We start from the raw sequence: 12624 nt of genomic DNA, 5'->3' as shown, positions 1-12624 counted from the left end.
GATCCTTGCAACTTATTTTATGTAATAATTTGTACCCTTTAGTCCTTTACCTTTCTCTTGCCCTTCCCCACTTCCCTCTCCCCACTGGTAACCACTAGTTTGTTCTCTACATCTGTGAATCCGCTTCTTTTTTGTTATATTCACTAATTTGTTGTATTTTTTAGAATCCACATATAAGTGATATCATACAGTATTGTCTTTCTCTTACTGACTAACTTCACTTAGCATAATGCCCTCCAAGTCCATCCATGTTGCTGCAAATGGCAAAATTTCATTCTTTTTTTATGGCTAAGTAGTATTCCATCATATATACACACCACGTCTTCTCTATTAATTCATCTCTTGATGGACACTTAGGTTGCTTCCATGTCTTTGCAATTGTAAATAATGCTCTATTAACACTGGGGTGCATATACCTTTTCAAATCGGTGTTTTGGGGTTTTTTCAGATATATACCCAGGAGTAGAATTTGGGTGTCATATGGGAGTTCTATTTGTTTTTTGAGAAACCTCCATACTGTTCTCTGTAGTGGCTGCACCAGTTTACATTCCCACCGACAGTGTACGAGAGTCCCCTTTTCTCCACATCCTCACCGACATTTGTTATTTGTGATCTTTTCAATGATGACCATCCAGACAGGTGTGAGATAATACTGTGCTTTTATCTGCATTTCTCTGATGATTAACAATGTCGAGCATCTTTTCATGTGCCTGTTGGCCATCTGTAGGTCTTCTTTGGAAAAATATCTATTCAGGTCTTCTGCCCATTTTTCAATCAGGTTGTTTGGGTTTTGTTTTGGTTTGGTTTGGTTTGGTTTTCAGTTGTATGAGCTGCTTATATATTTTGTTTATAAACCCTTTATCAGTCATATCATTTACTAATATTTTCTCCCATTCAGTAGGTCGTCTTTTCATTTTGTTGATGGTTTCCTTTGCTGTGCAAAAGCTTGTACGTTTAGTTAGGTCCCATTTGTTTGTTTTTGCTTTTATTCCCTTTGCTTTAGGAGACAGATCCAAAGAAATATTGCTATGATTTATGTCAAAGAACGTTCTGCCTATGTTTTCTTTTAGAAATTTTATGGTTTCCAGTCTTCCATTTAGGTCTTTAATTCATTTAGACAAAATAGGCCCTTTTTAAAGCTGCCTTACTGTGCCTCAGTCTCTGTAATTCCATGGAATGTTGGCCTCATCCGTGGAACATTCAGCAATAGCCCAGGCTCAGCGTTTACAGTTTTCACTGCTTTTTCCTCCGTTACTCACCTGAAGAGTATTTTTTTTCTCTCTGGCCACCTGATCGGTGGTTTTCAGGCTTTTTCCTGCTTCATTTCTCTTAATGGATGGGTCGCATCGTTAGCGGGCGCTTACTAGTGCAGTGATTCTGAAGGTGGAGATGGGGTTTTGAGATTGGGCAAATTTAGAGAAAAGCAGGTCGACTGAGAGCCCCTCCAGGGTGCGCCCTGCTTCACATCTCAGGGAAGTCACTGTGCAGAGGGCCACAGTGCTGTGCATAATCCGTCAGGCTTAGTCTATCAAAAATGGAAACCAGAATTGCTTGGTGGCTCACAACCCACAGCCAGGGAGACCTCAGAAGGCTGTGTGCATGGTGCGATGCCGCAAGCACGATGCACGTGTTGTGGGCCAGCTCGTGGCCCAGAGCAAGGAGCACGGGGCTCAGAGCCTGGCAGCCCCGGGGCCAGGCCCCAGCTCTTCTGCTTCCTGGCTGCGTGATCTCAGGCAGCACTTCATGCCTTTTGATCCTAAATTCCCTTGTCTATGCAGCTGAAATAAAAAGACTTACCTGGTAGAGCTTCAAAGATCCCATAAGCATATATTATTCATATATGACATTGCTGTGAAAAGTCACTCATTCAGAGTAATATTCGAGAGAATGAAAAAACATTTTAAAGCTCAGTCAAATGTCAGGGGTACTGTTTCTGAGCGCTAAAACATCATATAATTTTTTTTAGGCTGCAAACCTCAATTCCATTTTCAAAGGAGCAAGAGATGTCAGGTAAAGGAAGGCTGTGTGGAAACCATTGCCAGACCATCACCCACTGAATCCTGCAAAATAGAAAAATCCTGCAAAATTTGGAATTGGATTAAGTTGCAGTAAACCATGGCCATTTGAAGTCCTGAGATTAATTAGCAGCTTCTTTAGAATTCCCAGAGCGTTGACATTTAGATTTCAGTCTGTTTAGAAATAATATTTCGTGTGTCAAGACGGTTTACACCCAGTCCCCGTGTCTCTTGCCCTTGAAGCATCACACGCTTTGGCTGTCTCTGTCCAGGACGTTGATGATGGCAGTGACTGGTGGCCACTGTTGTCTCTGGCCCCGAGCTTCTGGGGCCACCTTCCCAGTGACCCTCCAGTCTGCAGCCTTTCAGGCAACCATAGGTGTCTTCACTTTCTTTGCTGCAACAGCAATAAATAGTCTGTATGGCCCTAATAAAACACAGCACTTAGAAGAACCCAAAGAGGAGTACTGGCAGAAAACAAAGAAAGTTCAGAGGCTCCACGTGCCCCCGTGGGTTTATCTTCCTTCTTTCAGAATGATGATTTTGGTCATTTTACGTGCACAGTTTTATTCATACAAGAAAAGGAGGGAAATTCCATCTCAGAAGCTTCTCAGAAAACTTGACCCTGCACCACCTGAGAACACCCTGTGCTTTATGTACAGTCCTGACTGGCACCCCATCCTTCCTGGCAGCTTTTCAATTGAATAGGGCTTTTTTCCGTCCTTTTTTAATATCTGGGAGCCATGGCATTTTTAACAGACTGCAGCATTTTGGAGTAACAGTTTCTTGAGGTGGGCAACAGAGATGTATAATTATGTCCCGTGGAAATGATGGTGGGGTGACAGGTGGGGTGGAGGCTCTTGAATCACAAACACATGTTTCCTACTCAGAGAAAAATGACTGTGTGCAGGATGTTCCATCTCTTGCTCTGTGCCCACGGAGAGCTGGGCGCCTCCAAGGGGAGGAGTCATTGGTATTCACTGGAGCCCACCTGCTTTCATTTTTATTGTTTCAGAGACTTACTACTCTTTCAGAGTGGTTGCCTGGCTTGCTGCGTTTTCTCAGTATATATGAGCTACGGTAGTCAGAGGAAACACTTTAATTACATTTTAAGTAGAGTCAAAGCCTAAGTGTATTTATGAAAATTCTAACAGACGGTGCAGTGAGACCATTAACTTAAATCCCAAAAATACATGAAGTGTTTTCTTCATCATGAAAAGTCCATAGTTGGTGCATTAAATCGCATCTGCATTTTAAAAATCCACCCTGAACACTAAATATCACCTAAATGTGCATATCGTATTTAAAATCCCTCCTAGGAAAAGAGTCCTGGGAGCGTGGGCCACCGACGGCCTCCCAGGCTGGGCCTTCCTCGGCTGCCCCAGGATGAAGCTCTCAGCCATCGCCTCTGCTCTCTCTCTCTTTAGGCCTCATTTTCAAAGTCATGCCTGTGTTTTGGTTGAATCTGATTTTAACCATAACCTGCTGGTGAGTTTTGTCAAGCAAAAACTGACGAGATTAAGGAGGAGTTGGAGGCTGTACTTAAACATGAATTTTAAGGATTTGTCTTGGGCCTAGGAAGATGCAAGGAGCACCCCCGCAGCAGAGTATCCCCCAAGTGGCCAGAAGCCACAGCCTTAGAAATCCTCCGATCCTCCCAGGAACCAGGCTCTTTCTTTCTTAGCCACTGCAGGATTCAAACCCAACTGGCTGTCCCTCCAGTAAATGCGACCGAACAACCCTTCTCTAGAACCACATTAATTATGTGCTGATTGCTCACTTCCCAGGAATACCAGTTCAGAATGGGATTCTTCTCAAAGCCTTCAGTGATTCGATTTTTATAGTTTTATTGGAACACGTATAACTTTTGACCTTCGTGAAGATAAAAAAGATAGCTAAAGAACCTTTTGTTCTTGCCCAGAGGAAAATGCACAGGAGAAAATCATCTAAAATGTGTGTTGATTGCCTTAATTTCTTAAAAGATATTTGAAAACCAAGAGGCGTGTGAAACAGGACATAGTAGAAAGATTGCAAAGCAGAAGTACTTAATTTTCCTCAAGCGCATTGCACTGGTGGGTTTATTAGTAACTATCTGTCCATCTGATGGTCTGCAAAAAAAGAAAAGTGGCAGATCATAGGGTGGTCAGAGAAGTTCTGGGGAGAACAAGGTGTGGACAGGTGTCACCGCTGTCCTGGGGTCGCACGTCTGTGCCAGGCCTCGCCGTGGACCAGACGGGAAGTGTATGCCCTACAGCACCGATGGCCTGCGTTTCTGCCCTGATTGCTATTCTTGCTTAGAATTCCCAAACCAGAAAGTGTCACTGAGTCCAAAGTTGTTCTACTCACCGCACAACAGACCAGTAAATTGGGAGACGAGGTGCTGGGGCAAGGAAAAATGACTTTATTCAGAAAGCCAGCAGGCCGAGAAGATGGCAGACTAATGTTCTGGAGAACCATCTTCCCCAAGTCAGACTTCAGGCTCCTTTTATACTAAAAGGAGGAGGGGGCATTGATAGTTGCCAATTTCTTGGTGTCAAAATCCTCTGTTCTTGCAGCTGTCCATGTGGGTCAGGTCATGATATTCCTGTAAACCTCCAACACGACAAATGTTATTCTCTGTTCTGCAACTTTTTATCTCTGTATGAATGGCTGTGTTACACCCTTAAAGGTCAGAGCCTTGAAAATGGGCTCTCCTGTGTATCTCAGGCTCTAGGCAACATTCTTTTACAAAAGGTGCAGAACCAGCGTGACTAAGCCCAGGAAACAGAGAAGGGGGTTAGAGCTAAAAGAACAGATCCAGTATGGAGTCAGGTTTGTTCTTCCCTATTCCAAAAGCAACCAGGGACTCACAATGTAAAAGAAGTCATCATGTCACAGCTTCTCTGAGTGCCCAATGGCTCTAGAGCTATAAATAAAGTTTTATTTTCTAACTAGAAATTTAAATAGTTGACTTTTGTCCTCCTTCAGGCCTAAGAGGGAGTCTGAAAGGTAAACATTTTCTCAGCTCTTTTGAAAATGTGGGCTAATGAAAAGCCATAACATTAAAAACTGGGTCATTTTAGGCAATTTTTTAAAATGATCATCTCCATCACAAAAGAAAACAAAGCCAGGTTATCGATCTGGAAAGCCCTTTCTTCCTCTCTCTGGGTTCCCCATAGGCATATGACTTACTTTCCAAGGCAAGGATCAGAACACATGGTCTTCATAATGCAGACTTACTCATGGGGAGCTAGCTGATGTAGTTAGTAGCAAAACTGTTCCAGAAGATGCAGGACCGGGTACCATATCCACAGGTAGTCAGGACCCGGTGGATGGCTGTAGTCATCAGATCTTTTTCTTGAAGCAGCTTTTTGTTTTGTTCTGGTTTACTTTTGCTTTTGCTTAATAAGGAAAAGTACATTTCGCCCCTTAAAGTGGTTCACGTAATTCTCGCTTAGGAAGTTGGGGCGGCAGGGGCTGGGGGGACTGCTGCTACTTTCATGCTATTGCTTCCCTGCAGCGACCACATTATCCTGTGAGATCAGAAAGTGTCCTATTTTGCAAACACAATCAACAGTTAAATTTACCTGGCACCATTTATATTCTCTTGTTGTAAACCTTCATTTAGAGACAAGGAGATAGGACGTGGGTTGGAAAGCAGTTGTTGGCCATGTGTGGACTAACCATTTCCCCTGCCAAGTCCTTGTCGGGGCCGGGGCAGTACCGGAAGGGCACAGATGAAGAGCAGACTCCATGAGGTCAGACCCAGGCTGGTCTGCTGTGCGCCGGGGTCGGTCTTTCTGCATCTCCCGTCAGTGCAGTAGGCCGGTGGTACCCTTGAACATTAGTCCAGACGATGGACTCCTCATTCTTCTCGCTGTTTACACCCCCCGCCCCCGTAGTCGGAGATGGAGAGCACGGGCCCCACCCTCATGGGAACGTGCTGAGTGCATGCAGAGCTCAAGTGCAAGGAGACGCTTATCCTTTCGTCCTTGACTTGGTCTGTTTCCTGGTCACCAGTTAAGTGAAAACAATCAAATTAAAATAACTGCAAGCCTTTTAAAAGCAAGGCCTATGGGGATTCCTGTGACTACCACAGATGCTAAAGAAACACAGCTGTGATGTGAGCACCGTCCCTCCCACCCTCCCCCCGCCCCAGCCAGCAGAGCGTCTGTGTGTCCAGAGTGGAAAGAAACTGGTGTGGCGCAGTGTGGCTCTGCCTCGGTGGCCAGGAGCATTTTCTCTGATTAGTGGAGCACGTGCTGCTTTCCCGATCCATTGTTGACCTCCTCTGGTCAGCCTGTCTGTCTGTCTGTCATCCTGCGGTGAGTTAACCAATAGCTGTGGATCTACTGGAAGACATCAAGGTCTTCCTCAGAGTCCATTCCCTTCTTCATCTTCCCACAAAAAAACAAGTCTGAAAACTTTCACATGGGTGGAGAAGGCAGAGGGGAAATTAAATTGGTAATTACATCACGACAAACTCAAAGCAGAATTAAATTGTTATAAGGAAAGTCAAATAATAGTTATTACTCAACTGTAAAGTAGTTGTCATTCATCGAGTAACAAAGACACTATTCAGAAAAAGGGGGTGACTTTAAAATCCCTGAAGCTATTTTAAATGCATATTTTATACAGGAATAGAAGTTACATGTCTGAATAAATCTTTTATCACATAACAGTCTTGTCCTAGATGGAATTAACTAGTGATTTTTTTACTGCATTTTTATTGGCTTGATTTATTAATAACCTGAAAATGTTTCTACTTGTGTTTGTGCCGCATCGCCCAGTAGCTCACTCTTGGATGAGTACGTACATTGTGTATCTGTTAACGCAGCTCTCGGTGTGTAGTGCATCCGGTCTTGGTCTGCCCCATGTTTTTCTTTCAAAATGGCAAGTGCGGTGTAAAGCTAGTATGATAATGAGGTATCAACAATGACCATGAGCAAGGTCCCTTCGTTTAAAATGGGCAACTTTAAACTCTTAGCTCTTACGCCCGTAGTGTTATCATTTCCCTCTTGGATGTTATAAAATGATGTGTCCTGTTGTTTTGTTGCTTGGGTGTATTAGTGGGAGGTGGGGCAGAGTCAGGACAAGGCTCTTTTCCAGCCAGTCCCTGATGAGGGCTGAGCTGTAGAGTAGCAGCAGTTTGAACACACGGCAGGCCATGGAGCAGACGTGGACTCTACAGACTGGCAGGATGAACCCTGCAGATGGTGCCTGTGCCTGTCTCCAGGTGCCCCAGCTCTGTCTGTCCAGCTCTGTCCAGCTCCACACACGCCTGTGCCTGTCTCCAGGTGCCCCAGCTCTGTCCGTCCAACTCTGTCCAGCTCCGCACACTCTGGTTGCAGAGGTTGAGCTTTATTTAGGATCAAAGCCCAAAAGACTGTCCCCAAACACTGCAGTTGTGAATCATTCAATGATGAATTATGGGACTCTTACCACAAGGCATGGACTCTGCACCCACAAAAATGATGACAACACAGCCCATGTGTCTGGGCATCCACAGCCTGGGGTAGAGCATTGGACCGTGCCATCCATCTGTGGTCAGGTCTGAGCCACCTGCAGGCAGGCGCAACTGTGTCCACTCACTGCGGCTGTGCTGAGGGGGCAGCCAGGCTAATAAGTCACAACCACACCCATAAAAAGGAATGAACTGGTTCTGTTGAACCACAGACCGATTGCAGAGTATCGGCCATTGCTGGAGATGGCCAACAGCCAAGTGCTTTAGGAGGATGGAGATTAGGGGAGTCAAAAGGAGCTTCAGCTCTAAGGGGGGAGCTTAGAAAGCCGTCCTGGGGGTGTGTGAGGATGTGAGTTCCTGGAACTGTGTTCTCTGGCCCCAGGGTGTTTCAGAACCACTTCCCCACATCTGCTCCACCTTCACATCTTCCTCCTGCTCTTCCCTTATTTTCCAGTTGGTGCCAGGAACTCTGAGAGTAGCCATGGCAAAGACCAGAAGTCAGCGTTACTCAGATGATCAAACCATGCCAGTACAATATTACTAACTTAGTTACATGTGAAAATGGATTGTGGTGTGATAAGAACATGTCTGTATATAGAGATATAGGCGTGAAATGAAATCCAATGGGAGGTTTGTTTAAAATCCTCCTATTAAATAAAATAAAGCAAAAGTGGAAAAATCTTAAAAAAAAAAAAAAAAAAGTCAGTGTTACTAAGCCCTTCCTGCCACTGCCTCCTTAGACTATTGAGTCCGTGAAGGCAGAATGTGGAATAAAGTGGAAATTAAAAATCTCCAGTTTTTTTCACTGGTCAACTGATAGCAGAGGACATTTGCATTATAAATTGAACAGGAAAAAAATTTATATCTGGCTTATAACATGAAGATTAAAGTCTCTGGGCATAATAAGGCCAAATCCTTAAGTAAATGGACATCTAAGCTCCATTAAAAATGAAGAGAAAACTCTGGCAGAAGTTCTTAGAGAATTTTAGGCTTCAAGTCATGAAAACTTAGCTTACCTACTCTCAGTTTTAACCAAAAATAACCTTTTTTCAGTTTGCAGTTGGGAAGAAAAATTAGATCTTTATATCTCTTAGGAGAATATTGAAAGATGGTGATAGAATTGAGATACTGAGAGAAACGTTAAATTTTCTGTGTTAAATATTCAAGTAGGGTAGGAATGAACACTCAACCTTTTTTAATAGATGGTACAGATAAAACGTGGGCTCACTCTTCAGCCCCTATCCGTGTTCGTAGCATCTTAACTAAAGGAAAACAGAAATAAATGAAATGTTTAACACATAGAGTAGTTTAATAACCCATCATCTCATTCCTGTGAACATTCTCTTTCTTCCTTGACTCTCGTACATTTTTTTTTAATGGAGGTACCGGGAATTGCACCCAGGACCTCGTGCATGCTAAGCACATGCTCCACCACTGAGCTGTGCCCGCCCTCCCTCGCGCATTTCTGAAGAACAGCCTCCACCATTAAGATCCCTGTGTGTGTTTACTGCACCAGGTTGTGATTCGTAGTGTCACTTTCTCTGTCTTCCAGAGCTTCTTTGAAGGGCAGTCTGCACCGTGGGACTCTGCTAAGAAAGATGAGAACAGAATGAAGAACAGATACGGAAATATTATCGCATGTAAGTGTTGACGGCGTAGCGGTGCTGTGCCGTAACTTTCTTTTCATGTCTGCTAAGACTGACCAGCAGTCTCATGCAGCAAGAATGTGCAGAGCAATTACTGCCTTCCTTGGGCTGGGAGAGCTGGTGTTCTGCTCGTAATAGGAAAAGCTAGCTAAGTAGCCCTGCTGCGTTCGTGCGTCTTGCTGTGGGGCTCGTTTTACTTTTAGATTTAAGGTTTGGGTGACGGAGGCAATGGTGAAATGCTGAGAGAGAAGATGCATGTGGGAAGGAGCTAGCACGCCAGGCCTGACGTCTCCCAGCTGCTGCAGGAGCAGGAGCAGGAGCCACGATGCGAAGCACGCCTGCTGCCGGGAGTGGGTTCTCAGCAGACGTGAGCTCGTTAAACCTGGGGACTCTTGGGGTGGGTAGGTCAGTTAGAGCCCCATTTTGAGGACAGGAAACTGAAACTCGGAAGTTAAATAGTAGTCCTGTCTCACAACACTCATTAGCAGAAGAGCTAGGGTTCTGTCTCGGAAAGCCCCAGCTCCAGTGGAGCTGCCTGCTACCAATCCATGACGCCTCGGACGGTTTTAACTCAAGTCCGGCCTCATTAACGTTCCGTAACGGTCCGGGCCGTGCGCTAGACGGGCGAGCCTCCTTCTCCCGGGGCGGAAGCCACCCGTCCCCCGCGTTGAATGGCTCGCAGCCGCACATGGCTGCACCCAGGCACTGACAAGGCACTCACGGAATTGATGCTGTGTCCAAAGCCACGTCAGTTAAAGAAGCAACCACCACCACTGTGTGCAGTCGACTTAGCTCCTAGCGCGTTGTGTCTGACTACTTGCAAGAAGACAAACTTGGACAGTTTGGGTAGCCCAGGGGAGCGATATGCCAGTGTCATTGATTGTGAATGTGCAGTTGGCTTTTATTTGCCTGTGTTAACGTTTCTTGGTAGGACAGTTGAGACCCTACAGCAGCCCCATCGATTTTTCAGGGATTGTGGAAATAGCCTGTGTCTGGGCTGTCCGGGGCAGCACGTGAAATGTGGCTGGTGTGACAGAGGAACTGAGTTTTATACCGTATTTAATTTTAATTATTTTTCATTTAAATCGTACATGAGACTAGGGGCTCCCATACTGGACAGTGCAGATCACAGTGTGTGTTATTAAGAAAAAGCAGGGCGGGGAAAGGGTACAGCTCGGTGGTAGAGTGCGTGCTTAGCATCCATGAGGTACCTCCTCTAAGAATGTATAAATAAATAAACTTAATTACCTCCCCCCACAAAAAAGAAAGAAAGAAAGAAAAGGAAAAGCAGGGCATCGGGGTTTACATATAATATGAACTGAGCCTGACCCTGCCCTGTTCTCCCTCTGCCTCTCCCAAAGCCGAACCACTGGTTTGCAGGTGACAGGTGCTGCTTCCAGTGTCTTGTTTGTTCGCTTACTGAGGGCTTCATGTTTAGAGAGTCCTTTTTAAAGAGATGTTCCCCTGAGATCAAAGGCATAATGGCCCCTCAGGGAATTCAGTCAACACTGTGAGCATGGACACTAGGCCCCTACTGAGAATCTCAAGGTGATGGAGACGATGTCCCTGCCCCCCCGGACAGAGTGGCCCGGCAGATGCCAGGGCGGTGACTCACCATTACTGACCCCCTGTAAACACTTCCCACCTGCAAGCTCACTGCCCTTCATCAGCCTGTGACGGAGCTAGTGTTACCCATTTACAGGAGAGGAAACCGGGGCCTCAGGAGGGAGGAGGGGTGGCACCGTTAACTAGATGGGGGCAGGATGCCACCCCAGGAGCAGCTCTCGTAACCACCAGCCAGCGGATGTTGGATGGTTGGTTTCCACCGGCTTCACGAGCCTGCAGTTTTTGCCATTAGCATCATAATCTGCCTGGGCCAGTGTGACAGGAGGCAGCTTGAGGAGACTTTCTCCACCTCCGTCCCCATCCTTCATCTCCCCAGCCACCCCAGATGAATATACAAACTAAGGAAAAAGTGTGCCCTCATTGCTGAAGGGGGTGCCCTATGCCTGGGAGGTTGGCATCTCCTTTTGGAGCCCGTGGGGAGACTTAGATGATTGTACAAGTAAATAAAATAAAAGTCAGGGGTCCCAGGGGAAGACACGATACTGCAAGAATGCAGATGTGGGGGTGGACTCACTCCAAACGATGTGAAGACAGCCGACTCGGGGTGAGCACTCCCTTCACAGGCGGGAACCCCGGGGGTTTGAGGGGCAGAAGGAAGGCCAGGTGACCAGAGAGAGAGGTGAGAGCCAGACCTGCAGGGCCGTCTAGGGCGAGTAAGTGTTTCAGGCTTTATTCTAAGAACAAGGGAAACCTCAGTCAAGGGTCAGGAGGAGCCATCGAATTTACATTTGGAAAAATTAATCTAACTGCAGTAGAAAATGAATCAGAAGGGACCCTGGCTCGGGGTGAGGTGAGCATGAGGACCCACAGCTCTTACACGCAGGGGGGCGGGTCCTGACATTCACCTGGACTCGGTCACCTGTGCCCTCCCACTGCGCTTCCCAGCTGCTAGTGAGGTGACTGAGAGGAGAGCGAAACCTTTGACCCAGGCTGCCTCCCACCCCCCGGTTCTTTTTGCCAAAAACCCAGTCTCCACGGCCCGTGCCGAGGGCTTCGCGTTTCCAGGACTTTTTGTGTGAAAGCAATGTGCGAGTCTAGCAGTAACCATGTCGCTTTTGAGGGACCAGTACCATCATGATTCCTTTACTGCTTTATCATGAAGGCAGGCGAAGGGAGAGACCGGGTAGGGGTGAATTTAGGGGGTGAGAATGGATGGGCAGAGGGAGCTTTCTGCTTACAGATCGGGCGGACGAGAGTAAGACAGAAACACATCAGCACAACGTGTTTAGGGAAGAAAAGGGTAAAGTCTAGGAAAATCAGGCAAAATAAAATAAGAGTCCAAGGATCTGCCAAGAGTCTGAAAATAAAGAGTAGGGGTCTGCGACAGAGGGTCCAGGTGAGAAAGTCAGAAACAGGCGGCCTGACAAGTTAGCCGCACAAAGCCAACAGCTGGAGTGCAGATCAGCGTGAAGCCCAGCTCCAGGTCCCTTACGCTCCTTGCCCTGAACCCGCGTGGCTGGCGGAGCCCCGCAGCGGGCAGCAGTTGGCGGCCAGGCCGGAGCAGGGGTCGGGGAGGGCCGGTGGCCAGCACTTCCTGCCGGCTACCTCGACCCTGCTGCCTCTAATGCCTTGAACCAGCGCAGCACCTGCCCTTGGCACGATGTAACCGCAGGAATAGCGAGGCGTGGTCTGCAGCAGTCAGCTGCAATTAAAATTGATTTGGGGGCTCCCGGCAGAGGGCACGTGCTACTTAGTGATTCCAAGTTACCTTAAATATCTCATCAGTATTTAGCAGAAAGGGGGGAGTGGTTAGCGATGAAAGATGACCAGTGACAGACGCCATCCCTGCCGCTGCAGTAACACCTAACCACGTCCAAGTCACAGCTGCAGGCGCTTTCCCAGACCCACTGTGTTTAATAGGAAAGTTTTAAAATATTTGCAGCTCTAGTATTAC

The 12624-nt window shown here is 46.6% G+C and overlaps 1 protein-coding gene across 2 annotated transcripts in view; it reads left to right on the top strand.

The window, feature by feature from the left end:
* PTPRM (protein tyrosine phosphatase receptor type M) overlaps nucleotides 1-12624 on the top strand; it is a 605027-nt gene that overhangs the window by 515802 nt on the left and 76601 nt on the right. For both annotated transcript variants that reach the window (XM_074352449.1, XM_074352450.1), the window contains one exon: nucleotides 9011-9098. In XM_074352449.1, the coding sequence (XP_074208550.1) occupies nucleotides 9011-9098 (88 nt within the window). The remainder of the gene's footprint in view (nucleotides 1-9010; nucleotides 9099-12624) is intronic.

This window comes from Camelus bactrianus, chromosome 24 (genome assembly GCF_048773025.1).
Source record: "Camelus bactrianus isolate YW-2024 breed Bactrian camel chromosome 24, ASM4877302v1, whole genome shotgun sequence".
Classification (NCBI taxonomy): Eukaryota; Metazoa; Chordata; class Mammalia; order Artiodactyla; family Camelidae; genus Camelus; species Camelus bactrianus.
Note: the sequence above shows the minus strand (reverse complement) of the source record. Positions and strands in the feature narration are given on the sequence as shown.